This window comes from Drosophila serrata, unplaced genomic scaffold (assembly GCF_035046125.1).
Source record: "Drosophila serrata isolate PLE 108 unplaced genomic scaffold, ASM3504612v1 contig_83, whole genome shotgun sequence".
NCBI classification, from domain to species: domain Eukaryota; kingdom Metazoa; phylum Arthropoda; class Insecta; order Diptera; family Drosophilidae; genus Drosophila; species Drosophila serrata.
Window position 1 is genome coordinate 1 of NW_028256981.1, and position 27973 is coordinate 27973.

Sequence of the window (27973 nt, forward strand, 5' to 3'; positions counted from 1 at the left end):
GGTACAGGTAGTTTAGTATATAAATTAAGGAATATTTAAAGATAATTTTTTCTGGTTTAAAATTGAACATTTTTATATTTTTCTTATTTGTTAACAGTTTTTTAAGCTCTGGATTTTAATGATACAACATTGATATTAACAGTTCTGATGTCAGTAAAAGTGAAGGCATAAAATCTTCCATCGTATTTATACGGTACGATTTTGGAGTATGACTTGAAGGATAGATGCGCATAACTTTCTTTTGCGCTTTAATCGCTCGGAGATCGTGCCGATTGGAACAGAAACATTCCTTATTATGTCTGCATCATGAATCAAAATTTTGTGAATTAAGGAAAGCATATAAATTTGAATTTCTGTTCTTCTTTGCGCAACTTAACTTTTTATTCTCCGCGAACCTGCCACTTTTTACATGGAAATGTATACGATATATGAATCTAAACATCTTATCCATTTATGGAGAGTTGATAGCCCAATTTGTATAAGATTTCTTTAGCTGGTTTTAATTCGATTTCTTTTAAAATGTTATATGGCGAGGGAGTGGCACCAAATATTACACAGGCCTGCACAGAAGTTCCTGCAATCGAGCTGAGAATCTTCCCATCAATCATAGTAAAGTGAACTATTTTAAAATGTTGAAATGTTGTAGAAATTAAATTTTTCCCTTTGCTGTTCAATATGTATAACTTCGTTGAATCTGGTGATCAGGTTTGCAATCAGAGAGAGCGTTTGCTGGGCGCCCAGAGCTACTAGCGGCTATTTCAGTTAATACAATAGATATCGAGAACCATGTAGAGGACCAAGCGACCTTTGTGGTATAGGAACATATCGCAGAGGTAAACTTTCGTGGGTCATTCTCTCTATCGCTAAAGTATCGAAGATATTTTAAGCAGTTCAGATTTTTAGTCGTATAGTACGGTATGGAAAGGATAAAAAACGACTTTTAAGCATTAAGAGAGAGCAAGAGGCCAATATTTTTAAACAGCTGTTCGTCGCGCGAAAAATAAAAATTTTATAAAACAGGCTTTCTTAACCGTTTGCCACTTGCTTTCACTTGCATCTCGTTTACATATTTCACATAAGAGATCCCGAAATGAAGAAACATTTGCGGAAAACATGGATTCAGACGTTCAGAACGGCTGATACAGTTATTATAATAACTTAGTAAAGGGAAATGCAATATTTTAGGTTTTTGGAAATTATACCAATTTGTAAGGAAGAAAATATAAATTAAAATAATGAAGGCCAGCAAGGACCATATGGGAAAATCGTCTTGCCGACTTGAGAGGGGGTCCCGACACAGATTGTTAAACGCCAGTTATTTGTCTGGTTAAAAAAGAAAAGATCGGTGACACTTCAAACGAATAAACTTTTTTCTGACAGCGAAACAGTTTCACACTACATCCCGTAATTATAGGGAATTCGTGTTAGATGTTAATGTACACAAATTTCAGTTGATGGTGCCTTCTTCAATTTTATATCACCTCGTTAATAAGACATCTGAAAAATCAAACAAATTGAAAAATGAAGATTGTTAAAAGCTCAAAATAAAAACGAACTAAATCAAAATAGTCCGTTTGTATTTTTATATTCTTGCCTTGTATTATAATTTTAGTCAGAGTTTGCAACGCAATGAAGGAGACATTTTCGACCATATGAAGCCTCTGGCTATGTCTGTTTTTGCCCAAGCTAGTCTCTTAATTTTGAAGCCATCTGAATGAAACGTTGCAGTTAGTTTTCTATAAACTCACACTCGTATATATTTCGTAAAAGGCCGGATCGGCCGACTTTATCATATAGCTGCCATAGAAACGATCGGAATTTTTTTTTTTACAAAAATATTATAACTTTTTTTCCAGCAAATTTGAGATATAGCCATTTTAAATTATTATACAATTTTGCGTAAAATTTTATGAAAATCGGACTACTTTATCATGTAGCTGTCATATGAACAATCTGAAAATTAATCATATATAGCAATTTTATTTTATTCTAGAATTTTGGTTTTAATTTTCAGAATACCGGGATACTGGATTATGTAGCTGCCATACAAACAATCTATAGATTAAGAGAAAAATGCAAAGTTGTAACTGAAAAACTATTAAGTTTTTATGTTGCTAAATGTAATGGAAGTAGGAATTACATCATTTATATGTGTTAATTCCTAGTGATCGAACTTGCAAGGGTATACAAAGTTAGCTTCCTTTCGTATTTGTTTTTTACACCATAGAGATATGTAGTATTCGTCTGTCTGTGAGAATACGTTATTTTTCTTATACCTTATTTTTTGCATTTTATGACATAGATTACCGATCTGAATGTCCGATAACGATAAAAGGAAATTGTCTTCTCAAGTTAAAGCATTTATAAAAACCTCAAAATTTAAGTTTGGAAATCTTTGTCGAAATGGCTTCTGCAGGTTAGGAATATTTATAATTTTAGTTATTGTGCTGTTAAAATATTTTATTTCTTTGACTGTCAAACGCTTTTATTATACAACTAATTTTTAACAACCCGCGTGGCTTAATTTTGACACGTAACGTTTGCATATACATTATACATAGATATACATTCATACATACCTATGTACATTATAAATACATTCTTAAATGTTCGTGTTTGTACTTTTTAATTCTTGTTCTTATATTTCCTTATATATGATTCTATTAATTAAATAAAATCTCGTGAATAACATTATTTTATGTCATTTAGAAAGTTTGTTTTATGTACACAATACTTTTTAAATTATATGTTCATGTATAGCAAAAATTTTAATATAAACGTAATAATACTATACATCATTTGCAGGCAAAAAGGGCAAAAAGAACAAAGGTACAGTTATATCTTTACAATCCTTCCTCTCTAATGCTGACACACCTGTTGGAACTACACAAGTCTCAAAGAAATTGCGAAATTTGGATGGCGAAGACAGCGATGACGGTAGTAATACATTGCCATTAGTTTATCAGCTCCCTACTGCGCCTAGGGCAAATCGGATATTTGATGATAATTCCATTCCCCATAAACCCCCATTTATTGCGTATATTAATAATTTGCCATTTGATGCAAATGAAGACGACCTATATGAATTTTTTGGAAGTATTAATTTGATTTCATTGAGACTGCCACGTGAAGATGGTGAAAACGGTAGATCAAGGGGATTTGGCTATGTCGAGCTAGACAATAGAGATGATTTAATTTATGTACTGAGCTTACCGGATCCATCCATTAAAGGCCGTCGCATTCGCATTGAACTATCAAACGAAAACGATCAGCAAAATCGGCAGAAAAACAATCGACGTTTTGATGGCTTCGGAAGTAGTGGAGAAAACAGAGACTCTGGAAATTGGAGACGAGATAGTCAAAATAATGGTAGTAGTTTTGGCTATTCTAACTATGAACGAAGCTTTAATAGAGAAAGAAAGGTTTTACCGGAAAGAGATGAAACTAACACACCAGGCTCTTGGCGCACCTGCGCGAAACCACAATCAATTGATTCTTCTCCAACCCGAAGAGAAGATCTATTATCTGACAAATATCGCGAAAGTCGTGGAAGAAATGTAGAAAGATATTCACGAGAAGACAACTCAAAACTCGAAGAACGACCAAAATTAAATTTAAAACCACGGACTTTGCCACTACCACATGTGACGAAAACGGAACTTGAAAAATCTGTTGAGCATACAAAAATAGGTAAACAAAGCGGAAATTTCTCGTTAAATGTGTTTGGATCCGCAAAACCGGTTGATACAGCGGCAAGAGAATTGGAGATAACAGAACGATTAGCCCTCGCTCGAAAACAGGATACAAGCAGCTTAGAAGAGCTATGTGGAAAACTTACAGAAGTCGAAATGGATAAGAATGATAATGAAAGTTCAAACGAATCAGTTAGCTGGCGTCGCAATCAAGACAGTAGGGATGAAGACAAAGCCCATATAATTAATGGTAATTATTTCATTACTTCTATGATTAATTACGTTAAATTGTAATAATAATAATAAGTACAACGGTGTCGGTAAACGATTTAAGTTATAGCTTGATTTTTATGAAATGCAATAGTTTTTAATTTTAAAATGTACAGCACATTTATTTTTTGTATTATTTAATTTGTATTTATTAATTTGTTTTTGAATGACAATTTTCTGTACACCATTTGCATTTTCTGCACTACAGCGTCAATATATGTACATACTTTCGATAACTACACATCTAAAAACTTTCTGGTCAATTTTAACGACATAGTATCCAAAGAATCAGACAAACCCAGCAAAATACAATCGGTTTGTGGAATTGTGTGGGATCACCACTAAACATGAAAGAGGCGTTCTGCAAATTCACAAAAAGGGTTAATCGATCTGAGATACAAAAACAAATTTAATCATTCAGATCAATTTTACAAAAACATTTTATTTTAGTAAAAAACCTTCATCTTTAAAATGAATATTACCTTATTTAATTTGGAAAACTTTTGCGAACGCCTGACCACTTTTGAAATTCACGTTTGTTTTAACCAAAAAATTGAGTATTTTTTAAAAAGATAAAATTGGCTCTAAAAGATTGCCGCTCGGTCCCAATGGCAGTTATATGACATATGTAGTTGTACAATCTGGCTCATTCATTTTAACTACGGTCGTATACTGTCTTTGTAATTTAATTTATGTTATTTGTACTATATAATTTTAACCATAGATGCTTCATCGTTGCTGAGATAGAGCATTGTGCAAACCATGATACAATTATAACATGAAAGGAAGCTAACTTCGGCTCGCCGAAGTTTATATAGCCTTGCAGATAGAACTTCGATGACACTATAAATTATATATATTTATGTTAAGAAACAATGAAGTATTTTTATTTGAAGTACAAGTACAATGAAGTATTCTTTCATTTCATTCACTTATACATATTATATTTGCAGTTTTACATTCACAGATTTGTATTTTTGCTCCACATCTAACGATCGTTTGTACGGCACCTATATGATATACTCGTCCGATTTTCATAAAATTGTACACAAAATTGAAGAATAATATGAAATAGCTTTATCTCAAATTTGATGAAAATCTTTTGAAAACTGAAAATGTTATAATTTTTATTTTTTTAATTTCTCGATCGTTCCTATGGGATCTATATGATATAGTAGTTCGATTTTCATAAAATTTTACACAAAATTGTAGAATAATATGAATTAGGTGTATCTCTAATTTGATTAAATTCTGTTGAAAACTGAAAATGTTATAATTTTTTTTGTAAAAATTTTCCGATCATTCCTATGGCAGCTATATCATATAGTCGTCCGATCCGGCCCGTTCCGACATATATACGAGTGAGAATATATAGAAGACTACCTACAAAGTTTCAGTCAGATAGCTTCAAAACTGAGAGACTAGTTTGCGTAGAAACGGACAGACGGACATGGCTAGATCGACTCGGCTGTTGATCCTGATCAAGAATATATATACAGGGTGCGGCACGAAAACTTGCTGATTTGTTTTTGGCGCCAAGCGGCGGGGAGTGGTCGGGTAAGGGTGGGGAGTGTCTCATGTTTTAGGGGACTTCCTGAAGTTTCGTCTACTCCGCAGTCAGTCGACATCATGCATTGGACGAAAAAGCAGCGCGCATTTGCCTGCGAGGCTTACTTTTCCAACGGTCGTTCCGTTATTGCCACTCAACTCAACATTCATCCTGCAGGTCGCGTTTCTGACAGGCAAGTCGATTGTATCGTGGGTGAAAAAATTCAGCGAGAGCGGGAATGTGACAAAATCCCATCCAGCTCATCGGAGAATAACATTCGGCAAGCAATCGCAAAGATACACGTCGATATGCTTGAGAGAGTTCAGCTGAGCTTCGAAAATCGGGTATCTCAGTGCATTGAAAACGGAGGCCATCACTTGTCCGATGTAATCTTCAAAACTGTGTAATAAAAACTTCAGAAGGTGTGTTACAAGAATAAAAAAATTTGGAATGGTATGTCAACTACTTCTTTTTTTATAACCTTCTAAAATCAGCAAGTTTTCGTGCCGCACCCTGTACTTTATATAGTCGGAGGTGCCTCCTTCACTGCGTTGCAAACTTCTGACTGAAATTATAATACCCTGGAAGGGTGTAAAAAGTAGTTCCGGCGGAAAAATCTTGTACCTCTTTAATCATAGCAATAAGTGCGAGTGAGAGGGGCTCAACCTAGTTAGTGCGAGCGGGACAGCAATAGAATGTGTTGATTAGATGATGTATGGGGCTTTAAGTTTCCTTTTGTAATAACGAGTTAATTTTTAACCATTTTGTGTTGGAAATGTGGCGTTGTTTTTGTTTTTGGGTCACGAGTCTTTTGTATATTTTTGTCTTAAAATATCATTTTTTAATAGTTTGGCAAAATGTCATGCATAAGGGCTTATGTTAGAAAAAAATTTGCCGCACACAACCTTTCACTACGAAAAACGAAGACGCACTGAAGCAAAACCCGACCGCTTTGACTGCCGAAGGGACTACCTTCGTAATTGTATCGTGGTGCAAACGTATACGAAAAATTGCGTCGTCGAAACGACGAAGCATGTCTTTGATCAAACTTTGTGGTAATGTTCTAAAGCTAGAAACACACGATGCAAACAATTTGCAGCAAGTTGTTTGCTCCAATCAAATTTGCGCGTATAAAAACGAGTTTTATTGCAGCAATATTTGTTGCTTGTCGTATACATTTTTTTACTGCTATCTTGGTTGCGTCAGTCGAAATAGCCATGCAAACGTTTGCGTGCAAAACAAACATTTATTGGAGCAAGAAATTTTCTTCCAATATTTGCATAGATGTAAACATTAGTGCAAATTTCTGCTGCAAATTATTTTCAACTTGCTGCAAATTGTTTGCATCGTGTGTTTCTAGCTTAAGTTTAAGGAGTTAGACCACCCTCAACGCATGAAAATTGGAGTTTTTAAAAAATGCATTTTGAAAAAAATTAATAATACACCTTTTTATTGATTGTAATATGAAAGTACATATGTTGAACTAAAAAAGTACTTTTTGGAAGAAAAAAATTTGCAAATGGCGGAGATAAAGCCAATCGAAAAAGGCACTTTTTTCGGGAATGGTCGTATGGTGTACATGCTGCACAGCACATTTTTTATCTGAAACCCAAAAACAAAATTTTTTTTATAAGCAATATACAGCTGTGTTCACTGAAATAGCAGTGCTTACGACCTGTACGTTTAGGATTTGAAAATACCGTTACAAACACTACTTTAATAAGAAGTTTTTTTATAAAGGCTAAGTGTATTTAATTATTAATAATATAATACTAATTTAGTTTGCGTAACTAAAACATTTTGGAAGATATAGCTAAAAACAAACAAAAAAGTATAAATTCTGCTGTTCATTGAAATAGCAGTCAAAGTAAAAAAACTAAAAATAAATGTTATAAATATCAAAATATCGTATGAATAACCAAATTCTACTAATATAAATTTAGGATATGATCTAATATCTTGTTGAAAAGCCTTTATTAGCTATTACACCCTTACACCTACGTGGCATGGAGTCCTCCAAGTCTTGAGGGGAATCTGGCACCATGCGTGCTCCACAGATTGCCGAAGCGACGTCTTAGAAGTCGGGGACTTCTTCGATAAGTATTTAACACCGGGTACTTGACCACCTTGCTGGAGTGTTTAGGATCATTATCCTGCTAAAATGTCCAAATTAATGGCAACTCTTCTTTAGAATACGACTGCAGGACTGTTTCTAATATTTGTACATATGCATGTTGGTCCATGATGCCATCGATCATATGTATTGGACCTACAACATTGTATAAAAAGCAGGCCCATACCATGATTTTAGGGCCAATAGTCTTCAGCGCCTGGCTGGGCCGATCCTCTGTATTTGGAGGTCGACGGACATATTGTCTTAATAGTTTTTTACCAAATATAACCAGTTTGGACTATCTTTCCAAAGGATATTACACCATTTGGATAGTGGCCTGTTCAATTGGCTTTTGGCGAACTCCAACATGGTTTTGCTATGCCTTTAACCAAGTAATTACACCTTCTTCTGTGGACTTCGCCCATTCAAATTTTTCTTAAAAAGTGGTCTTCATATGGTCACATATTTGATCCCTAAGCCATTATCCCCTTTTATATCCCTACAGGACTCAAAAGGATAAGCTTTGCTGAAGCGTACTATGCGTCGAACCTCTGTAATTGTAGTTTTGCAAAACTTCCCTTGTTTTTCGGGCTGCAATTCATCTATTATGGCATTAGAAACAATATGGGTAGAACATTTTTAAATTCTTGGAATTTCTTTATGCGATTTGCCTTACTTTTTAACCCGAATAACCTCTGCCCTTTCTCTCTTGAAACGGCGAGGTCCTCTACCCACAAAAATTATTTTTTTTTTGATTACTTTTTTTTAATTACGTATGAAATAAATAACGATCTTAAAATCGCTTTTAAAAATAATACAAAAATTTCGACACTTTATGCCGAACAAAATCAAAAAATTCTATTTCAGTGAACAGCCAAAACTATTGGTTTATGTGAAAAATAACAAAATAAAACATAAGCATAGCAAATCGAACGGAACTTTTGCTTGTTTTTTTATAACAGTGTTCCATTTTACAAAAACAATGTGCAAAAAATCAACTAAACATGACGAATATAAAGAAACCCCGATTTATAGTTGATCTCCTGTCGCACTGCTATTTCAATGAACACAGCTGTAAGTATACCCACGTAGCCGTTTTTAGAAAAAAATTTTTAGACGAAATTTTGGTTTAAAAATTTATACCTTTTAAAAATAACAAGAAAGGAAGCTAACTTCGGCACGCCGAAGTTTATCACATCGCTCAATAAGTTCGCGGCCCGACATATAAGGAGCAGTAGTAAGCAAATATAGATATTTTTTATCGAAAGTGTCGATTATCATAAGCTCTGTGTAAAAATTATACAACTCTGTGACCACGTGCTTTTAAGTTACAAATTTTTAAGTAATACAACCTTTGGGTTTTTCTACAACATGGAAAAAAAGGAGTTTCGTCTCCTGATTAAGCACTGTTTTTTTATAGGAAAAAATACAGTAGAAGCAAAAATTTGGCTTGATAAACATTACCCAGTTTCTTCTCCGAGAAAATCAACCATCAAAGATTGGTACAATGAATTTAAACGTGGTCGGGTGGACACCAAAGACGCTGAACGCAGTGGTCGCCCAAAAACAGCAGTTACGCCAGAAAATGTGGCAAAAATCCGAAAAATGGTATTGGCCGATCGCAAATTGAAATTAAAGGAGATAGCTGATGCCTCAAAGATATCGGAAGCCAGTGTGTTTACGATATTACATGAACATTTGGACATGAGAAAGCTCTGCTCGAAGTGGGTGCCGCGATTGCTAACACCGGACCAAAAGCAACAACGCTTTGATGCTTCCGAGACGTGTTTAAGCATGTTGAAGCGCAATAGGACCGATTTTTTTCGCCGTTACGTAACCATGGATGAAACCTAGATACACCACTATACTCCAGAATCCATTCGTCAGTCTTCTGAGTGGGTGGTAGCCGGTGAAAGCCGTCCGAAGCGTCCCAAAACACAAATATCGGCGGGTAAGGTTATGGCTTCTGTATTTTGGGATGCACATGGGATTTTATTTATAGACTACCGGAAAAAGGTAAAACAATAAACAGCGAATATTATATAAAACTGCTGGATCGATTGGATCGCGTTATCAAGGAAAAACGTCCACGTATGGCCAAGAAGAAACCACTGTTTCACCAGGGTAATGCACCATGCCACAAGTCTATGGCAACAATGGTGAAATTAAGTGAATTGAGGTTCGAACTTCTGCCGCACCCACCTTATTCTCCAGATATGGCCCCCAGTGACTACTGGCTTTTTTCAGATCTCAAAAAGGACCTCCAAGGCAAGAGATATCGATCAAATGAGGAGGTGATTGTCGATACTGAGACCTATTTTGAGGGTAAAAGTTCATCTTTCTACAAAAATGGCATAGAAAGGTTGGAGAAGCGCTGGACTAAGTGTATAGTCGTAGATGGAAACTAAATTGATGAAAATAACAAAATTTTCAAAAAAAAAAGTGTTTTTCCTTGTTAGGCCGGGAACTTATTGAGCGGTGTGATATATACCCTTGCAGATAGAACTTCTATGACTTGGAATCCCAACAATATAAATTATATTTATTTGTGTTAAAAAACAATGAAGTAATACCTGCTTTCATTTCATTCACCTTTACATATTATATTTGCAGTTTTACAGTCACTGGTGTGCATTTTTAACCACATCTAACGATCGTTTTTATAGCACCTATATGATATAGTCGTCCGATTTTCATAAAATTTGACACAAAATTTAAGACTGATATAAAATGTCTATACCTCAAATTTGATGAAAATCTGTTGAAAACAGAAAATATTATAATTTTTAATTGTCTTAATTTCTCGATCGTTTTTGGGAGCTATATGATATAGTTGTCCGATTTTCATAAAATTTTATACAAAATTGTAGAGTATAGCAAAATGGCTATATCTCAAATTTGATCAAATTCTGTTGAAAACTGAAATTGTTATAGTTTTTTTGTAAAAATTATCCGATCATTCCAATGGCAGCTATATGATATAGTCGTCCGATCCGGCACGTTCCGACATATATACGAGTGAGAGTATATAGAAGGCTAACTGCAAAGTTTCATTCAGATAGCTTCAAAACTGAGAGACTAGTTTGCGTAGAAACGAACAGACGGACAGAAGGACAGACGGACATGGCTAGATCGACTCGGCTGTTGATCCTGATCAAGAATATATATACTTTATATAGTCGGAGGTGCCTCCTTCACAGCGTTGCAAACTTCTGACTGAAATTATAATACCCTGCAAGGGTATAAATATATTGAAAACATCCTGTGTCGTGCATTAGATACTAGGGCCTCCAATTAGAGGTGGTCCTGATCACTATCAGTACCAACCAGAGTCAGTAAGGAAATCTAGGATTGCCGAAACTTTCAGATGTTCCGGTGTTTCTTGGTATGTAGTTTGCTTGCAGTTTCTACATATTGTATTGTGTGGCAGTCCCATCTTCATTGCGTGCGATCCGATCGCCCAATGTCCCGTGGTGACTGCCGTGATCCTGCTGTGTTTGCTGTTCACCGGTTCGTTTTTTGTCGCACCTCGGCCAACATTTTTTGACCTGTGCTCGCTCTTACTAAGCCATTCTTTGTTCTTTGCTTGAAGTGGTCATGGATCCTTGTCTGGATCGCGTTTAGGGAGATCGGTTATTCGAAGTCTGTACTTTGCCCTGCCGAACCTACACGGGTTAGTTCGTCTGCCTTTTCGTTTCCCGGAATCTCGTTGTTTCCCGGTACCAAGGTTACTTGTACTTAATTTTTATCAGCAAGTTTATTAAGGGCCTTCTCGCATTCTGCCACTAGCCGCGAGTTTGTTTTCACGGCGGCTAGGGAATTGACAGCCGCATGGCTATCCAAGTAGATTCGAACTCTGTTGCCCCTGAGGTCCTGCCTTAAGGAAAGTTCGACTGCTTCCCTTATGGCTAGTAACTCAGCCTGAAAGACCGTCGCTGGGTTCGAGAGATTGAATGCCTTTTCAATCCCCCAATTCTCAGCTTAGATCCCAGTCCGCCGCAGCTCATCTTGGAGCCATTGGTGTAGAGGAAAACCTCGTTCTCTACTGCCATTTTGTCCTTGCTCCAGTCTTCCCTTGTTGGATATGTGGTCGAGAATGCGTTCCCGAAGCTCAACACCGCGATCATGTAGTCAGTCTTTTCGTTTGTAATTTTACGGTTGCTTACAAGAATCTTGCCGTGCCCAGTAATCGTATAAAAATCGTATCGAAAAAGTCCTATGTCATTCCATAAAGAATGTTATAGAGAAGTTGTGTAAAAATTTTGAAGAGAATTGGTCGAGCATTTTTTGAGAAATCATGTACACCAAAAAACACAAAAGAAGATAAAAAGTATTCTAAGGTAACTTCTAATGACTTCAGTATCAACAAATAATGAGATATTTTAGGATTGTGGACCTTTAGGGTATTCATTAGAAATCCATGCACTATATCCACAGCAGTTGTGCTTTGTTTTATTTTAAGAAAAATTTAAAATAAATATGCACCATGGCTGATAAGCATATAATAAAAGTTGTACTTATAGTGGTAAGATACCGGTAACAATTTTTAGATATGGGGATCTCTCGCATATGTGTAATTTTCTTTGCATTGCTTGCGATTACGGTTAACTGTAGACAGAAAAGCCAAGAGCGGAGCGGCATCGAAGATCAGTCGCTCGCTTCTGAGTAAAAAAAATAGCAAGATATCTACATTAGTCTACCGCAATTATAAGCATATTATACATAATAATAACTAAAAAAATCGTGTTAATTATTATACCCTTGCAGGCTATTATAAGTTCAGTCAGAAGTTTCCAACGAAGCATCCACAGCAGAGTCGATCTAGCCATGTCCGTCTGTAGGTGTGTCTGTTTCTACGCAAAATATGCTCTCAGTTTTAAAATTGAATGAAACTTAGCAGTTAGTCTTCTATATTCATCACTCGTATATAAGTCGCAATGGGCCAAATTAGATGATTATATCATATAGATATATAGATGCCATACGAACGATCGGAAAATTAGTCGATAAAAATTATAACTTTTCATTTTCCAACAAGATTTTAACAAATTTCCTTTTTGTATTATTTGTAAAACTGGTTTAAAAAATTTTTGAAAATCGAACTACTATATCACGAAACGAAGGAACGATCGAGAAATTAATACAAATAAAAATTATAACTTTTTCAGTTTTCAACATATATTCATTAAATTTGATATATAAATCGCTGGCTTATTCGGCGGCTATCGAGGCAGGTTTATTTTTCCTTTGAAAACAAAATTCTTTGAAAACAAATTGTTGGTTCTCTCTTAAGTGCGTTGAAAATTTTTAGCGAATCGGTGATGCCATACCCTTGTGATTAAGGTATAACCCTCGAGTGGCCCGGTTTCGCGGGAGAGGAAAAGAGAGAGGAATAGAAGAGAGGCAAGTTAAGCTCGTGAAGAATAAACGTTCACGCTGAGGGACAGACTTCTTATTCCAAGATGTTATCGCAAAACTCTTGAAATGTTCTTGGCGTTGGATACCCAATTTAATAACCTTACGCTATTAAATCAGACTCCTAGGCGCAAAAAAAGCTGATATTGGTGGGCAGTATATAGACGGACCCCAACTACCTGCAACGGGCTCTCAGCAGCAGCCTCCCTCGGCGCAGCCCTCGACCTCAGCATTAATTCCAAGAGTGCTGAGATCGATCGCTATAGAAGATTCGGTACCCGAATGTGCAGCGGGAGTGCCCGGACCGTCGCAAATATTGACCCCTCAAAGTCCCAAACATCGGAAGATGTTCTCGCCTTTATACAAGGTAAAACCAGAGCAGACCAATTAAAAATAAAGGTAAAAAAAATCAAATTTTTTTATGCTAGGGACATGTCTTTCAAAATAAATGTCCCTTATGAACTCCTTGAAGCTATTTGCCTTAAAATATTTGGCCAGAGTATATTGCTGTCAAGGATTTCGAAGCTAAGAAGAAGAAAAAGCAGTCTGAAGGAATAACTCTTCCTAAGGCCGATCAGACCACTGCGCCTTAACGTCTAACTCCGCCTCAAAGAACCAACTAACTATCTAACCATTTCCTATCATAATGCAAGAGGCTTACGTAGTAAGCTTCCTAAATTGTATTCTGATAGTCTTTCGTTTGCTTCTCAGATTATTGTGTTACAGCCGGATATTCTGAGCTCCGATGTTTTTCCAGCTCTGTGCACAGTATGGTCGGTCTATCCGGCGTGGGAGTGGAGTCCTCATAGCGGTTGACTCCTCACTCACGTCAGAATTATGAACTATGAAATATGAGGTATCTATCAATTTTTATTGAACACCATGAGATAGCTAAGAAAATCGGTCGATGTCAAAACGTTGCAAGTAATTTTCTTCGTAATAAAGCAGACTATGTAAAATATATGGATAAAAGAAAAAAAAATTTTAACAAAGGCATCGGAACCACGACTTATCTTCCGAACTGTCTCAAATTCCCACCTTTCTGCTCGTAAAATTAAGAGAGAATACGGAGTAATTGTAAGTGTGGCCACGATAAAACGAGTTATTCTAAGCGCCAAAAACTTGAAGAGAATGAAAATGATGCTTGTTAGGAAGCACGACTTCGACTTGCCCGACAACACATGTCGTGGAACAAGTAGTAGAAACCCGTGGTCTTCTCTGACGAAGAGATGTTCAACCTTGATGGACCGGATGGATATAATTACTATTTCCACGATATTTCGAAGGGAAGAGTGTTTTCAAAGTCGTCGTCACGCCTGTGCAGGTGGAGTAATGTTATGGTAAGCCATATGTACAATAGTGTGCTCGAAAAGGGTGTGCCCCAGTTTTCTGAGACGTATGGTAGAATTCCATGAACTTACCAACACGACAATGCTCCGATCTATACCGCTCGGATTGTAAAGCAGTGGATTAAAGACCAAAATGTCAAATGGCCGCCTTACTCCCCTAACATAAACATTATGGAGAACATTTTGAAACTTTTGTCGACGAAAGTATACGAAGGGGGAAGACAATTTAGAGACTTTGGGGCTTTAATTGAAGCAGTTAAAAAAGCGTGGTAGACAATTTTACTAAATAATATTGGAAAAATTAAAAAGAAAGTAACATTTATTAAATAATGCTAAAACAGGGCCTTAAATTACCTAGTGAAAATAATACTTAAAAAAAATAAATTTTATAGTTTAGAGGTCAAAATTTGCTATTATACTAAATACGGATTTATTTATGCAAACAAATTTATTAAAATTAAATCGGAGTGCTTGTTATGATAGTCTCCTAATTTTCTGAAAATTAACCCGAATTTCTAAAATTTTAAGGAAGAGATAACAAGAAGAAAATAAAAATAATTTGAAAAACGCCAAGGTTTTATTTTTTTAATATTATTATTCGATTTTTGATATGTCTTATTTGATATAGTAGTCCGGTGTTCATAAAATAAAGGTCTAAAAATCTGGAATAATACAAAATGACTTTATCTTAATGCAAATAAAAATCTCCTGGAAACTGAAAAAGGGTATCATTTTCTTCTAAAAATGTTCCGATCAAGGGCATTAAAAAAACTGTCGCCACTAATGATATAAACTTTTCTTTTCAGATGAGCATCGTGAAGAACGAGTTACCAATAGTAAATGGAAGGAGTCTCAGACCCAAAGCGACAGGTAAATGTACAGTACTATTCAACCGAAGCTTTGGACAAAAATAAAACTTTTATGATTTTCGAACTCCCCAATATTCATCGCGCTTTTATAATCTTTCACCTTCCTTTCATTAACTTTTTATATATAACTTAGCCAAAAAAGAAATTAAATATGTGTGTAATTAATTCGAATTTTAATTCTGCATCGGAAATTATATGACATTTGGCTTTAGAAGACCAGAAATTTAAAAAATAAATCTATATTTGTATATGACATTTATTTTTAACAAATCAAAGCTTAATAAACTTATAGCGCTTACTCAAAAAGCATTAGATGTAAAAAAGTATATGTATGTAAGATAATTTGATATTAACTCTGTTTTATTAAATAAGCTTATAGGTTAAAGAATTGATTATAATAGGCAAAAACTGTTCGACTGAATTTTTTACTTTTTAACTTTATTTTGACGGTTTATACTTCTTAGTGCTGAACCTTCTCGACCGACTCTTTAAGACACCACTCTATTCGCCTATTCTGCCATCTGGTGCCCATAACACCACCCTTCTTTCGGCCGTCCTGCTGTTCTAGATGCATCATCCTCCTCTGCACTTACCTCGTCATTTTCTTTGTAGTAATCATAAAATCAGCTCTTGTTGATGTTTGTAGTGGACCCTCAAATTCTGCTGCCCCCTTAAAATCGTATCGGCTGTTTTCGATGTATAAGTGGCCATGTGGCGATGAACTGCGTTCCTTTAATAGCTACTAGATAACCTAACTGGAAACCATGATGTCCCTTTCTTTTTTTTATAAAATTTTTTCTTAAAGGTGTCTTAAGCTTTTCCTATATGGAGCCTAGTTTCTTGCCAAGTTCATATGCGTTCGTCTTATAGGTTTAACAGCATCTCATCTTGTAGGACCTTCAAGAGCTCAGGATTGGCGTTATTTCTCTTTCTTTAGCAAAACATTACTTCGAAATGCGTATAACTAATCGATGCGAAGACATTTGTGTTTATAGTGTGCCGCACTTGTACTTATACCATTTTGCTGGTTCCGTTGCTAAAGTCAGCAAGAGTATGGAATTAATAACTTTGTTGACCCGTTCGTTTTAGCCATTGCCCCTTGGTACATCTGCTGAAATCCCGATTTGCTCAGCTTGTTGTTACTGCAAAATTCACTAAATGAATGTGGTGTAAAGGCAGCTCCTTTATCGCTGATCATTCTTTGAGGACTACCAAAATAAAATCGATGATTCCAAAACCTTATTAGGCGTTTTTCTACTTCGTTGGGAATATTCAGCTGTATTTAGAGAAAATATACTTATAATTTTTCGACGTCAAGTCCAACGAACCTAAATGGTTAATGTGAAACGTTGTGTAATAAGTTCAAAAAAAAGTTTAATTTATTTGTTAGTGCACTAGTGGCTATTTATTGATCCATTCTAGTCCGGGCTCATTTCATGAATGCCCTGCTTGACTTAAGAATCTATTGGCTTGGCTTACAATTCACATAGCTGCCCGAGCAGGCGGCGCGCGCAGCGGCCGCGCAAGAGAGATAGAGTGTTATGCTTACATGGTAACCGAAGGATCGGCCGCGCATGCAGACATGCCGGCTCAGCATTTAGGAATTCATAACAAAGAAAGACAATCAAATTTTCCATAATTTTCCGTTAAATTTTCGTGGAAGAAAAAACTGCCGTTCAATTTCTTACCGTAATTTTTTGATGTCCTATGTTTATATCAAGTTATCAGGACAACTCCTGAAAACTTTTATATTTCCATAAATTTGTTTGCTCATAATTCTCTTGTATTTATTTGTGAAAGAACTAAATTTGTCTCTCAATTTTTTTATATAAATTTTTTTAAACACAAAGTTGCCCTTATAAGTTGATATCAAGTTAGCAGAACAAACCCAGAAATCCTTCACATTTCCAAAATCTCTTTTAGCTAGAATTTGCCGTTAATTATTCGTGAAAGAAATAAATTTGGTTCTCCATTTTTATACCTTAGCTGGCCGATATTTTCAAGGCCGTACGATTAACTTTTCTGCAATGGATTATTTTTGTATTCTTGAATCGCATAAGCACCAATATCGATTAAACACGAAACGCAGTTGTTGATGATTGTAACAGTTCAATCAGTGCTTTATTGGAATTGATACTCCATCAAAATCAGGCACTACTTTTGAGAAACTCTAGCTGCCAGCAGTTAAAGCACTTCGCACCGTTGTTGTTGCCGTTCTTCACGGCCGGATGTTGATTTCAGCATGTGATGAAATTGAGATTTTGGACCCTTGCCATTTCTAAAATTGACCTCTAAATTTAACCTCTTCCACGCCTCAATCTTCCTTTTTATTTTGGCTTTCTATCTCGTTCGGCGGCAAGAAAGAGACTGAAAATTTAATACCCTGCAAGGATATTAATATATTTAAAGGAAAATGGTCAGCCTATCGGTCTATCGGAATATTTCTTTCCCCCGAAAATTAAAAACATGATAATATCAAAATAATACAGTGAAGCGTTATTACAAAAATTCGAAGTTTTTCTATTTTGGTTCACTGTATTTTTTTTTTACAATTATTATTTTTAACACTTTTATCTTGAAGCTCATCATCGTCCATTTCTGCTGTGAAAATTTATGTGGGTAACTGAAAGCACGACGTGCGGAATTTATATCATTTGAGATGTAAAATACACCAACTTTAGGTCGATCAACTTTCAGTGACATCTGCTTCGAAAATATGCATTGAATAGGCCTTTATCATCTTGATTATAAGCTTCTCATTTTTGTTCTTTGCGTTTATAGCCTGCGGGCAAAACGAATTCAAATAAACAAATCCAGCAATGACACTTCTACAGTGTGGATTGTAAGAAAGGCCCAACTTGTAGGCGTGCTTGCCTATTGGCCAGTGGCTACCGTTATCTTCTGATGGTTTTCTTACTTTTTGGCGATCAGCTCGGCAGTCCGTCTCTTTTTTTAATTTGGCCAGCATAGTTTCTTGACTACTCCTTGCGGGATAGTATTTGAAATGATCGTAAATTTCCGTCTGTACTGAGTTCAGAGAGTCAAGAGTGTCTGTATTTTCCTTTCCTTTCACCCTCTCCTTGCCAGCTTCAGCTTTCTCGTTTCATGGGATGTCGTCCGATTACCCAAGCTATCCGAGACCTGTTTTCCTCTGCTGGTCCATTTAGGGCCTCTTTGCAGTTGGCCGCTAGTGTTGATGTAGTGCTTACCGTTGCGATATATTTGATGTCCGCAAGGCTATAAGAGAACCTTGGTATTTCGAAGGTGTCGATTTGATGAGAGTTCAACATGTTTCAGTATTGGCAGAACCTCCACCTGGAAAAGTGGAAGGACTCTCCAGTTCTGACGAAAGATTTCGGCCCACACCCCGCAGCTCATCCTCGAGCCTTTGGTGTAAAGTCATCTGGCTTGGGTGCACTCTCTCTTCTCCATTCTTGACTTGTTGGGTGCATCGTGGTATATGTATTGCCGAATCGCAATCGGGTGTCATACAGTCAGTGTTGCTGATGAAATGTTCTATTGGGATTATATATAGAATGACATTCAATGCTACCCCGGACCATAATCTTAGTGCACCAGTGGCACATCCGCAAGCCGATTTCTGAATCTTTGTAAGTTTATTGGTATTCTATGCCTTAGTCAATGCCAACCACCATACTAGTGCTACTACTTTGTAGAGCCGAGCCATGTATTGTCTTTAGTTGGATGCCCCAGTTTTTTCAGACATCTTCCTACAGGAGTTGAAGAATATGTTTGATTTATTGACTCTTTCGTTGTTGTTTTTTTTACATGACAGCTTCGCATCTAGTACCACTCTCAAATACTTTGCTTCTTGCGATAGTTGTAGTTCTATACCTTCTGAGAATTTTTCTATTTGGAGATCTTTGTTCTTCTTCTTGTGAAGAGCATAAGCTCCATTATATCTGAGTTAATGCCCAATCCGCAGGCTTTGGCCCATGATTTGTGTTTAGTGAGCACCCTTGTAATTTGTTCAGCTATCGTTAGCATTGCTCCGACCCAGTAGTATATTTAGTATCCGCGTGCAGACTAAGCGGCCTGTAATCTTGGGTATGACAACTACTCTTGTTTCTTTTCACGCAAATGGTATGTGTGGTATATACATGTTTGGAAGTTAGTTTGTAACCTAAACATGCATGTTTTGTTGTCTGTAGCATTGCTGGTATAATTTTGCCCAGACCCTGATTTTTGTACTTGTATTCCTTCTGTCGGTCCTTGTACGTAGTATTAAAGGCCTTCCAAACATTTTTTCTCAGTTCGCTTATTAGCTCTTTGCTTCATCATTGTGGGTGTGTATTCTCCGATTACGTAAGTTATTGTTGCGGGGGTTGAGTTTTGGTGCTGTCCCTTGTGTCGGCATCGAGATTTCAAAGAACACATTCCTATGGTCTGAAAAAAAGTGTTGTATCGAGACCCTCCATTTCCCTACCTTATAATCGCTGTGGTTCATTTTGAATTATTGAATTGAATTATGTCTAAGACCTCTGGAAAAATTACCAACATGGAAAATTAAGGTAGGCAAAAATAAAAATTAAATAAACAAGATGGGAAGATAACTATGGCTTACAAGGATTTGTTGTTGGATTATCCATAATCGATCTATTATACTCAAATAATATTTGTATTTTAAAGAAACTCCAATCTGTTTAAAATCGTATAAAATAAATATCCCATATTTATTTATTTATATAAAGCTAGCGGTTGGTTGTAAACTAATGGCTAACTTAGGATAATGAGCATTGGCTGATGTGGCCTACCGCTCGGTCCCATATAATATATTGTGTTCATATCTTTGTTGAAAAATTACAATTTAACGCCAACTTTTATTAAATACCGATACATACAATATTTACAGTTTTTTATTGTGCTGAAAGGCCCAAAATATAGCTATTTATTAACTTTTTCATGGTGCAAGGATTGACTTCGAAAGTTTTAAATTTAAAGTAATTTAGCAATTAAATGTTTCGCACAGGCGCGAAACGGAAGCGATTTTTGAAGTCGATCAGTTCACCCGCCAATTTCTGCGAATCTAGAGGAAATGTTTTAGTAAAACTAATTTTAAAATTTCTTGCACTGATGACTTAAAGCTTGTTAGTTTTTTTTAAATGGAGGTTTTTTTTAAATTAAATTTGATGTAAATTTTGCACTTGATCTTGCTGAAATCGTTTTTAGGTAATCGCTCTGAATGATTTTAGTCAAATTAATAAACAAAAGTTAGAGTATAATATTAATTTGTTATTTATTTAAGTTTATTGTTTTAGTCGCAGATATGTTTTTTTTTTTTAATTTCTTCATCAAAATGACAAAACAGCGTTTAAGCGACCATGCATTTAAATATTTTGATCGTTCTGAATTTTGATCAATCTCAACATTTCTTAATGCAATTATCTTGAAAAATAAGTAATTTTAAAGAACATTTAATTTTTTTTATATCATCTTTCACTTCAGTCAATATTGTTGTTCTTTAAATATTTCCTCCGTCTTGGCTACAATTATTTTGTTAGGTTAGGTTAGGTTTCAGTGGTGAGGCCCAAGACTAGAACCTCGAATTAGAGCTAAGCTCCTTTTTGTTCCACTCCCTCTGTTTGCTATTTGTGGTCCCGATCACTATCAGTACCATCATGAGTTAGTAAGGAAGCCTAGGATTGCCGATACTTTCAGCTTTCCTATGCTTCCCAGTGACTCCATCTTGTAGGCACCAAAGTGGCAAAGTCTGGTGCTATTTAGCGCTAGGCAGAAGCAGAGCAGATGTTTCGGTGTCTCTTTGTAGTTTGCTTGCATCTCCTATAGATTGTATTATTTGGCAGTCCCATCTTCATTGCATGCGGTCCGATCGCCCAATGTGCTGTGATGACTATCGTGAGCCTGCTGATATCCCGTTTGCTGTTGGATAGCAGTTCACTGGTTCGTTTTTTGTCGTACCTCGGCCAACATTTTTTGACCTGTGCTCGCTCTTACTAAGCCATTCTTTGTTCTTAGCTTGAAGTGGTCATGGATCCTTGTCTGGATCGCGTTTAGGGAGATCGGTTATTCGAAGTCTGTACTTTGCTCTGCCGAACCTACACGTCTGCCTTTTCGTTTCCCGGGATCTCGTTGTTTCCCGGTACCAAGGTTACTTGTACTTAATTTTTATCAGCAAGTTTATTAAGGGCCTTCTCGCATTCTGCCACTAGCCGCGAGTTTGTTTTCACGGCGGCTAGGGATTTGATAGCCGCTTGGCTATCCGAGTAGATCCGTACTTTGGTGTCCTCGAGCTCCCGCCCTAAGGAGAGTTCAGCTGCTTCCCTTATGGCTAGCAACTCAGCCTTAAAGGCCGTCGCTGGGTCCGAGAGATTGAATCCCTTTTCAATTCCCCAATTCTCAGCATAGATCCCAGTCCGCCGCAGCCCATCTTGGAGCCATTGGTGTAGAGGGATACCTCGTTCTCTACTACCACTTTGTCGCTGCTCCAGTCTTCCCTTGTTGGATTTGAGGTCGAGAATGCGTTCCCGAAGCTGAACTCCTCGGTCATGTAGTCATTTTTATCGTTTGTTTTATTAATCTTTATTCGGATGCTTTCAAGTATCTTGCCGTGCCCGGCGCCGTATTCCTTTTAGCAATTGCTTGCCTTCAGTCTTACTGAGCTCTGTGCTGCAATATCCTTTACGAACAGTTCTATCGGCACTATATTCAGGATAGCATTGACGGCAGCCGCGGGTCATGAGCGCATTGCTCCCACGGCCTCCGCACTCCCTGCTCGTTGTATCCGTGTCAGCTTCGATATATTGTTGTAGGGCCCTGTCTGTTGGGATTGGCCGTACCACTGCCACGTACCACTTTGTCTCCATTTTCCTGCAGGAGTAGAAAGCACTGCTTGCCTTTCTAACTCCTACCGGAAAGTTTTTCGTCCATGAGAGCTTTTTGTCCTGTACCACTCCTAGATACTTTTCCTGCTCCGCTAGTTTAAGCTCCATGCCATTTGCGCTGGGCATGTTGAATGATGGTATCTTGGTTCTTCTTGTGAAGTTCTGTTTTATTAGGGCTAATACCTAGTCCGCAGGTTTTTGCCCATATGCTTAACGTCAGGATAGGGTCCTGATACTAGCAGTACCACATCGTCTGCTTATGCCACTGCTTTAACGCCACCCATATTGAATTCTACCAATATGGCGTTCATATTTATAAGCCAGAGTAGGGGGGATAAAGCCCCGCCATGAGGTGTGCTTCTCTTAACAGTCCCCTTGAGGTGAGTGCCACTCAGTTTGGCCGTGATCGTTCCCCTCATAACCCCGATCCACCCTCTTATGCCTCTCTCAATACCTAACAAGTTGAGTGAGCACAGAATGGAGTCGGAAAGTCGAAGTTGAAAGCGCCTTTGATGTCTAGTAAGGTGGCCATCGTGTATTGCTTGTGTTGTAATGTCTTCTCGACATAATGTACAACTTGCCTTTACGTGCTGCGCATCCGAAAATCGATGTCCCTTTAGTCTCTCCCGGATGTGGACGTTCAGGACAAAGGTGGTGAGACTTATCGGTCTGTATTCTAGGATGTGCCCCCATCTGCCTGGTTTCGGTATGAAGATGACTTTCGTTTCCCTCCACAAGAGCGGGATGTGCGTCAGTTGTATACAAGCTTCGTAAATGGCTTTTAGCCATCTACAGACGCTTTTCTTGGCTGATTGTAGCATTGCCGGTATTATGCCGCCTGGGACCGGGCCCGTCCTTGGTCTAAGGCTCCTGTACCATAATGATGTCGATATCCCTCTCCCTTGGAAAGAACGTGAGATCTGCTGAGGCGTGTGAGCTGCGCTTTAGGTTTATCAGCACGATTTTCGACATTAATGTTTGTTAGGGTACCATCATGGGACTTATCGTCGATGACAATATCATCCAACGTTTGTTGGTGTCATCGACCTCCTCCAGTAGCTCGTCCGGCTCGGATAGGAAGACCTTTATCTTGGCCTTCCTAATGCCGTAACGCACTCCGTCTAGTCCTCTGTATGGACGTCCGGGTTTAGGGCCTTCAGACAGGTGACCGTGGTCGGTTTTCCTTTTCGGTAACCACTTGCGAGCTCTGGGTCGCCGATGAGTTCGCCGTTTTGAAGGCCTCTTACTCCGCGATCTACGCAAGAAATTTGGCTTTGTCTTCGGTGTTTCTAGGGTCGGTCTTGCCTTCAGGCTCGTTCTTGGCTATCTTGCCGGGACTAAGCTACTGCGAGTCACTGGAAGGCATAAAGGACACGGCGACATTAAGCAAGATTCTCGCCATCTCAGCACCACCTGAGTGGTTTGGGGGGAGTCCTACTTGCTCTCCCCTCGGATTGGGACTCTTCTTCGTCGGTCTCCGATATTATATGAGATGCCGCGACTAATCTCTGCCTCAGCATATTCTTCTCGTCCATCGTTGACTGTTTATGGGGTTTATCCTCTCCCGGGAGTTCTGAAGCTTGGCGTTTTGTATCCATTTTCATTCATAGACGCCATTTTTTGTTTTATTTGGTTTTTTTATTTTAAAAATATTGTGTAGGCGCTTTGCATCGATCGTGGCACATTAGACCAAGTTATATGTATTTAAATCAAGGTGGACATTAAAGAAGTACACAGCAAACAAATTACTTTTGAAACGGACTCTGTAGATTTAAGTTTAAGTTTTTTCCATTATTGTATTATTTGTTATTTCAATTATTGTCGTATTATTTGTATTATTTAATGTATTAAATTAAATTTAGCCTTTCTCCGAAATAAATTATTTTCTGTTCTGTTTTGCAACAAATTAAGGGGGTAGACCACCTTGAACGCCTGAAAATTTGAGGGTTTTTTAAAAATTCATTTTGACAAAGTTGTTAAGAATACAACTTTTTATTTATTAGTACATCATATTACATATGTTAAACTAAAAAATACTTATTGAAAGAAAAATAAATATTATTAAATGGCGGAGATAAAGCAAGTCAAAAAAAAAATTTCTTTTTGAGAATGGTATGCTGCACACCACATTGGTTATCTGAAATTCAAAAATACAATTTTTTTTATAAACTATATAAGTATTATTATTATTAAGCAAATGGGAGCACTTTGAAAATGTTTGTTTTAAAAATGTATAACTTAAAAAAAAAAATCATATCGATAAAATCCTACGTCATGCCATAGAGAACGTTATAGAGAAGCTGTGTAAACAATTTAAAGAAAATCGGTCCAGCAGTTTTTGAGAAATCATGTACATCGTTTTAAAAAATGTAGTTTTGAGAAAAACGCAAAAGAAGATAAAGAAAGTACTCTTAAGGCATACCGGCAGCGCTCAGTTCTAATGGCTGTAATATCAACAAATAATGAGATATTTTTAAGCCCAATGTCTTAAAATGACCGTAAGGATATTTGCATCAAAATTATGTAAAAACAAAAAAAAATCTTTTTTTTTTTTTAATTTTTTCAAAGCTAGTGAGTTACCTATTGCCGGAAAGTTCTACATCTAAAAAAAAAAAAATATGACCTAAAAATTAAATAAATTATTGGTTAAGTCCTTTGAACTGCATGAACCTAGAGTATTATGTGCAGATTATAATGATTTGTACACACTAATCTCTTACGTAGATACCCTTCCCAAATTAAAATCTTTAATACTAACACACTTAGTAAACATGCAAGCTAACAACCTGGCAGCATGCCGGTAGTCAATTTCCTCGTATCCTGTCCTATATTTTCCATCGCGCCTACTAAAACCTAACCCAAACAGGCATGTGTCTGGTGTCTTACGGGCCACTTGAATGTACTGACCGTAGTGCATCAACGTCCAATAAAAAAAAAGTTTTGGTAATAGCTTGTTTACGTATTACGCGTTGGAAGGGCAAACACACGATAAAATCGTCCAAAATTCTTAACCACTATTCAAGGGGACACTACAAAAAGGCTTCCAATTGTGATGTACTCCGAAAAAGATCGCAGCGATTAACAATGCTCTCACCTCAAGCGAAAGCTTCCTAATTTAATTTACGTTACTTTTTACACAACTGCGGGCCCACCCAAGCGATCGCATTGCATATATACGCAAAAACTCCCCCTTCGTCTTCCAATCAGGCCAGTGTCACGAAATTCTGCTAATTTTAGTTTTTTCTCATTTTAACACGTGTTCTTTTTTTAATTTATTTATATTTTCACAACCAATTTACATAATGTAATTGTGTCAATGGAATCACCATACATTCAATATGTAAAAATATGTTGCTATGTAGAATAAGACAATTAATAGCAACTAAATACCTCTGTTTAATATTAAAATACGTTTATGTTACCTCTCAGTTATATTATATAATAAATAATATATTTTGTTATGCTCTATTCTGTTAAGGCCCGAAGCTTTGAAAGAAAAAGTTGATCTAAACGGTCAGAACAGATTTCATGAAGACAACAAACATAACCGTGATGACCAACCACTGCCGAAAAATAAACCCAATCATGAACCAGTAAGTTAACTTTCCATTCCTTATAAGTATAATGAATTTAATCATTTATGAAATATATATTTCGTCTGAAGTCAATAACAGCCGTTCGTGTCCCATTCTGATCAGCATAGTTTCGATCTTCTGTGTTCCGTCTTCAACATCATTCCTTGTTGTCTAGAAGTTTAAAATGGTCGTGAATTTCCGTCTGAAAATTTCTGTTTTGTTAAAGCTTTTCTATGACTGTTTCCTGGCCAACTCGTCAGCTTTCTCATTTCATGGGATGTCGTTACCAAACTGTTTATACCCTGTTATCTTCTAGATGTTTAATAGTGCCTTTTTCTATTTGTAGCACTAATGAATATGTAGTGCTCGCCGTTTCGGGAGATTTGATGCCCGCTAGACTATAAGAGTATATTCTTACCTGGAATTCCGGAGGTCTCGACTTAATTAGAGTTCGAATTGTTTCAATATTGCTAGAACCTCCGCCTATAATGCTGTCGCTAACTTTGACAGGTGAAAGGACTCTTCCACTCCCCAGTTTTCTAGAAAGATGCCGGCCCCTACCTAACCTCCAGCCGTCGTTGCAGAGTGGCTCGGTTACACTCCCTCTTCTTCATTCCTTCCTTGTACGGTATATTTTTGAATATGCATTTCCAAGTCACAGTCCCAATTTCATATAGTCTGTGTTTCTTGTTTATCTCGTCCAGGATCACTGTGCCCGGTGTGGTAGTTCTTCCAGCCCAGGCTTGCCTTCAATCATGCCGCGCTTGGGGCTGCTGTGATCGTGATGAAAATATTCTATTGGGATTATGTTTAGAATGACATTCAGCGCTTCCACGAAGCATGATTTTTATGCTCCTGTGGTACCTATGGATGTTGTAGGCTCTAGTTAGTCCTGGCTACCATACTATATCGTCTGGATTTTCTGCCACTTTTATTCCTTGAACTTTTGATCTAAATAAATATGGCAATGGTAGCACCTGTTCGGACGTGTCTCGAAAAAAATTTGAATTGCGGTGCCAATTATAACTCGGTTCCCTATCATCGGAAATAAAAAAATGCATTCGTTAGATTATAGAATACCCTAGGTAACGCTGTAGATTTTTTTAAATTCCAATTTTTGAATTTTTTCTAAGTGAAAAAAAAGATAAAATAAAAATTATGAAAACAAAAATTTTTAAAAACGCGACAGCGTTACCTCGCAAAACATGAACAGAAATAGTGTTTGAAATTTCAAAAGGATCGGTGGTCAGCTTTTTGCCTCCTTTTTTTTGCGATATTTTCGCCAGTATGAAACTGACCTTATAATCTGCGCCTGCTGTTGGTGGGTTTATCCTCCCCCACTCATTGCTTAGTGATGGTTGTTTCCCACTAAACTCGACGGAGTTAGAGTCTCACCATTCGAAAGCAGCAACTTATTTCCTTGGATTTCTGAAACTGAGTGGGATTTTACCTTCCCCATATTTGGGACATTGAAACCATGGCTACGCCCCTTAGAAACGGTAAGGCAACTTCCGTTGCCTGGCCCTGGGAAGGGAACATTCGAACACAGCTGGATAAACACCTCAGCTGCGAACCTTATACAGAGGCCACAGGTAACTTTGCACAGGACGGCGTTTCAATCAGCTTAGGAATATACATCAGCTAATGCTATGCTGATCTTGCCTTGGACTGATGCACCCTTTCCACTCACATATATGAGTACATAAATAAAATTATTTATATACATGTATTTTAAACGAAATGATTAATTTAATAACAATATATATTTATTTCAGGTTTTGCAATCGTCTAACAAATATTCTGGACTTGAAGATGGAGGATGTGAATAAAATATATGTATGTTTCTCATAAATGAATAATAATAAAAAAGCAGAAACAATTCATCATTATTGTATTCGTTTACATTCTTTACGTTGTTAAATTATTATGGAAACATGTCTAAAATTCTCAAATTTCTGGAGGGTTTGTAAGATGATAGCAGGGTACCCACCGTTTTGCTTTTGGCGGATAACTTGGCGAATTACTACATCTAAACTCGTATTCATTTTATCTTACGTTTTTATATACAAATTTAAGTTTTCCGCGTCTTCCGTTCTGTAGTCAATGTACGGGGATGAACTGATGGATAATGTATTAAAACAGAGCGCATTGAACTATAAACCCGCGTTAAGACATTTTTTTTTTTTTAATATATTTCATCTAACCTTGAAAAAAAGATGCAGATAAAAAAAAAGGAATAGCTTTATTTCTAAGCATATGACATTAATGGAGAACGTGG

At 36.9% G+C, this 27973-nt stretch overlaps 1 protein-coding gene and 1 long non-coding RNA gene across 3 annotated transcripts; both read left to right on the forward strand.

Moving 5' to 3' along the window:
* Positions 1 to 2205: 2205 nt before the first annotated feature.
* Positions 2206 to 27584, forward strand: LOC110178689 (eukaryotic translation initiation factor 4B-like). Of its 2 annotated transcripts, XM_086839979.1 has the most exons (5): positions 2206 to 2416; positions 2806 to 3942; positions 15195 to 15258; positions 25599 to 25713; positions 27471 to 27584. In XM_086839979.1, the coding sequence occupies exons 1-5, from the start codon at positions 2404 to 2406 to the stop codon at positions 27522 to 27524; spliced, it is 1383 nt and encodes a 460-aa protein (XP_086696105.1). In that variant the 5' UTR covers positions 2206 to 2403; the 3' UTR covers positions 27525 to 27584. The 2 variants fall into 2 exon arrangements, with proteins under 2 accessions (XP_086696105.1, XP_086696094.1); XM_086839968.1 differs by lacking the exon at positions 25599 to 25713 and having other exon boundaries at positions 2258 to 2416.
* LOC147644840 (uncharacterized) lies at positions 3951 to 5973 on the forward strand. Its single transcript, XR_015273240.1, has 2 exons — positions 3951 to 5519; positions 5580 to 5973. It is a non-coding gene; the product is annotated as an uncharacterized LOC147644840 (long non-coding RNA).
* Positions 27585 to 27973: the final 389 nt, after the last annotated feature.